Source organism: Sinocyclocheilus grahami, unplaced genomic scaffold (genome assembly GCF_001515645.1).
Source record: "Sinocyclocheilus grahami isolate Dianchi unplaced genomic scaffold, SAMN03320097.WGS_v1.1 scaffold1381.1, whole genome shotgun sequence".
Lineage (NCBI taxonomy): Eukaryota > Metazoa > Chordata > Actinopteri > Cypriniformes > Cyprinidae > Sinocyclocheilus > Sinocyclocheilus grahami.
This window is the reverse complement of record NW_015506560.1, coordinates 111065-115517: the sequence shown is the minus strand read 5'-3', so window position 1 is coordinate 115517 and position 4453 is coordinate 111065. Positions and strand designations below refer to the sequence as shown.

Sequence of the window (4453 nt, the reverse complement as noted above, 5' to 3'; positions counted from 1 at the left end):
ATATTACATTTTCACCAACAGTTACAATTTCCCCAATACCTCCTTGGTTTTTCAGTCAACCTAAAGTTGATTTTCAAATTCATGAATATATTCAAAAAGGACAGATTGACATTGATATCAAAACCCATTCAACAGAATATATCAGAACAGTTTATTATGCATTTCTGCCAATAAACACTGATGGCTCAAGAAACCCAGAAATAGGTCGTACTGGATCTGCATTCTATGTTCCAGAATTTAAAATCGGAAAATATGGAAGGTTAACGGATGGGACATCAGTATACACAGCCGAAATGGTGGCAATTCAAATGGCACTTAGTTGGGTAGAAGAAGTGATGCCAAATAAGGTAGTGATTTGTTCAGATTCAATGGCATCACTTAACAGTCTTCAAACTGTTAGATATGATATCTTTATAGAAATAATGAATATATTGTATAGATTAAGAAATGCTGGAATAATAGTTAATTTTGTTTGGGTTCCAGCGCATGTTGATATACCAGGAAATGGAAAAGCTGATAAAATGGCTAAAGAGTAACTTAATCTGCTCACTTCACACTCCAGCACAGGAGGTGGCGGTATGCACCTTAAAAGCTGGTATGCGACCCACCAATAAATCCACAGAAGAAGAAGAAGAAGAAGAAGATGTGCAACGCTGCCATCTGCAGTTCAACGCAATGTCAATGTCAAGGGTGCGAGCAAGCGTCAAATCAGTGCCTTCTATGCACATATTCAGAATTGCATCGGCTCAAAACAGCATCCCTTATTTGGTTGTCTTTATCAGCTCCAAAGTCACAATCCTTGGCTGCTTGCCTTAAACATATGTGACAAACTGTTGCACGGTCTGTCCCATTTTCTGCTTGAGGTGATAAATGTCTGTCGTGCAAACTCCGTTTTTACCTGAGGCACAAAGTATGCGTTTAGTGCTGTCACTGCTTGCTCATAGTTCGTTGGCCCTCCCGTGTCAGCGAGTGTGGAGAAAATATCCCGCACATCTGTCCCAGCATGATCGTCAGTCAGGATCAAACCGGCAAAGAGTTCAAAAGCATTTAGCCATCTTGTCCACCGCGGACCTAATGTGGCTGGATCGCTGTAGCAGTCAAATTTGGGGATTGAAGCATCAATCTTTGACGCGCGGGGTCTATCTCGAAGCTACACTTTTTAATTAGCTGAAATAAACTCCTCAAAGTGACGCACGCCTGACTCACTTTCAGATTTAACTAAGGAGTCAGTCTTTGTTATCCCATCCTCGTCGCCATTGTTATAAACTCACTATTTATATTGGATCAAACCACACAGATGCCTGATTGAACTTTTTACTACTCCCTCTTACATGATGACGTCACACCAATACACAACAGGTGTAAAAACAAAACAAAAAATATTCTTAAAATATCTTCACTTTTGCATAGCTCTCTAATGCACGTTCATATTAGTGCATGCCTGTCTTTGGAGCTTGAAACCATAAGTCTCTCAGGTTTTATTAAAAATATCTTAATTTGTGTTCTGAAGATGAATGAAAGTCTTGGGTTTGGAACGATGTGAGAGCGAATAAATGATGACACCAGAAAATTCCTTTGACTGGCAAGGGTTCACTTGACGAGTACGCATACAGTTTCTTGTCTGACCTGGCTGAACTGCATTTGATCTTCTTTTCTTTTAGCATTTCCCATGTTCTTTCATCTACTATGTTACTTGTTGCTCCTGAGTCAACCAACATTGGTAGTTTGATGCCCCCTACTGAGAAAGTTATTCTGTCCATGTTGCTCTCATCTTTTACAACAAATGCAAAGTCTTGATTATTCTCTTCTGAGTCAACTCTTTTTATCTGTTTTGAACTGTCTTTTGTTTTACACATTTTTGCGAAATGATCTTTCCCATTGCATTTCCTGCCTGATTTTCCACGTGCGTGGCATTTATAATCTTTTGCAAAATGACCTGTCTGTCTGCATCTGTAACAAGTTTTATCCGAATCTGTTCTTCCTTTACTGTATTGCATACGTTTTTTCTGATCTCTCGCACCTTTTTTGGACACAAAACTCACCGTCTCTTTTATCTCCGATTCTGGAGAGATGTGCAACGCTGCCATCTGCAGTTCAACACGTTCACACTGCGCTGCAATTTCAAGGGTGCGAGCAAGCGTCAAATCAGTGCCTTCTATGCACATATTCAGAATTGCATCGGCTCAAAACAGCATCCCTTATTTGGTTGTCTTTATCAGCTCCAAAGTCACAATCCTTGGCTGCTTGCCTTAAACATATGTGACAAACTGTTGCACGGTCTGTCCCGTTCTCTGCTTGAGGTGATAAAATGTCTGTCTTGCAAACGCCGTATTTACCTGAGGCACAAAGTATGCGTTTAGTGCTGTCACTGCTTGCTCATAGTTCGTTGGCCCTCCCGTGTCAGCGAGTGTGGAGAAAATATCCCGCACATCTGTCCCAGCATGATCGTCAGTCAGGATCAAACCGGCAAAGAGTTCAAAAGCATTTAGCCATCTTGTCCACCGCGGACCTAATGTGGCTGGATCGCTGTAGCAGTCAAATTTGGGGATTGAAGCATCAATCTTTGACGCGCGGGGTCTATCTCGAAGCTACACTTTTTAATTAGCTGAAATAAACTCCTCAAAGTGACGCACGCCTGACTCACTTTCAGATTTAACTAAGGAGTCAGTCTTTGTTATCCCATCCTTGTCGCCATTGTTATAAACTCACTATTTATGTCGGACCAAACCACACAGACGCCTGATTGAACTTGCCATCCACTTTTACAACCACCTCTTACGTGATGACTTCTCAGCAATACACAACATCTTGGTGATTCAAAGATCCCCTGACTGTTCCCTTCTTCTTCTTCTTGTATGATTTGCGGCAGCTTAGACGCTTCAAAGGCGTATTGCTGCCCTCCCCAGTTCATCTGAAGAACTCCATCTCATAGATTAAATCCTCAAATAAAGACCAGTGTGGAGTAAAAAACTTATAACAACCTTTGTTGCTTCATATTCCTTATTTTCAAGAATTGATTTTAAAGATAAAGATGAGACTCCGGATTCCAACAGATCAGAAAACATGCGGTTTCTTGCAGCACGAAGAATTTCACACTCCATTACTACATGCTTCACGGTTTCTAATTCTCCACACAAACATCTGCCATCTGCTTGCCAGCCCATAATTCAGTGCACAATGCCCCAGTCTTAATCTAGTGATTACCACACTATCCCTCCTCTCTAATCTTGTGAATGATGTGTGCATTAGTGTAGGCTGAATTGAAAAACAATGTCTACCTTTAATTCCTTCTTCCCATTCTTTCTGCCATATTTCTGACTGTTCCCTGGAAAAGAGTAAAAGCTTCGAGAGTAGAAAACAGTGGCTAGAAATTCAAAATTGCCTGCAGTTTTCTGTGAGAGTTACGTTTAGGGGTGGGTTAGGGCTAGCGATAGAAAATATGATTAACACCTATGAGAGTCCTTGTAAACCACATGGCTATACAAGTGCTTTTATGTCTGTGTTGAATTTTATCTTTATCTTTCTATAATACATTAATTTACCCATATAGTCTGGCAATAAATGTCAGTATGAATATCAATATGAAGTAATAGGATCATGTACACGTATATGGCTAGTTGCATAGTATTTTGTTTTCTTGAAATAGGCTAATTCATATTGCCTGCATGATTTGTGTGTTGAAAATGTAACTGAATCAGATTTAGGCTTCGAAGACTCCGAAACGCAAAGCGAATCGCTCTGTGGACAGAAAGCGACTCTTCGATTGACTCTGTGAAGCCAATACACGCCCAGACTTCACTGGAGAATGTGCTGCGTGCTTGATGCCTCGAAGCTTCAGTGCCATTAAAAACACTACATCTGTGGGTATTTAGAGGTTTTGTTAACAATCGTTGCTGTCCATCGATTGGGTGAGGTGTAGAAACTAACAACGAGTAATAATATCCATTTCCAGATTTGGCTGGAATCTATAGCAATATGAAGAGCACTGTCAAATTCTTTCAGGTTGTACTACTAATGTGCGGTAAGTGCACGATTTCCGTTTATTATTTAACTTTTTCGGTTTCACTTTGACACTGGTGTTAGCAGACAGATTACACTTTCACATGTGACCAACAATTCCACAACAAATATAAAATATCATAATGAAATATTATCAAAATATTCAACTGACGGAGGTGACAGAACTGACGGAGTTGACACATCTGACGGAGGTGACGAAAACCTGAATTTGTAATAATTTTAACTATCAAATACATTGAATCAGTCAATTACTGTATTAAAACAAACACAACAAACATGTTATTGTTTATAAAGCTTTTATTCAAGAGTCACATTGAAGTATTTTGATATATCATTGGAACACAAAATCTTATGGCGGTGACATCTGACGGTGTTGACAAATTTGCCATTTCTTTCACAAAACCAATGGAGTTCATGTAGTAGCCATTTTATT

At 39.7% G+C, this 4453-nt stretch overlaps 2 protein-coding genes across 4 annotated transcripts in view; both read left to right on the top strand.

Moving 5' to 3' along the window:
* Window positions 1–4453, top strand: part of LOC107569794 (uncharacterized) — a 65353-nt gene that overhangs the window by 30762 nt on the left and 30138 nt on the right. The window lies entirely within an intron of this gene.
* LOC107569790 (uncharacterized) overlaps window positions 3801–4453 on the top strand; it is a 22903-nt gene continuing 22250 nt past the window's right edge. For 2 of the 3 annotated variants that reach the window (XM_016255945.1, XM_016255943.1), the window contains exon 1: window positions 3907–4021. In XM_016255945.1, the coding sequence (XP_016111431.1) occupies window positions 3976–4021 (46 nt within the window). In that variant the 5' untranslated portion in view covers window positions 3907–3975. Of the gene's footprint in view, window positions 3861–3906; window positions 4022–4453 lie in introns of those variants that run through there. The other variant, XM_016255944.1, reaches the window with a different exon arrangement.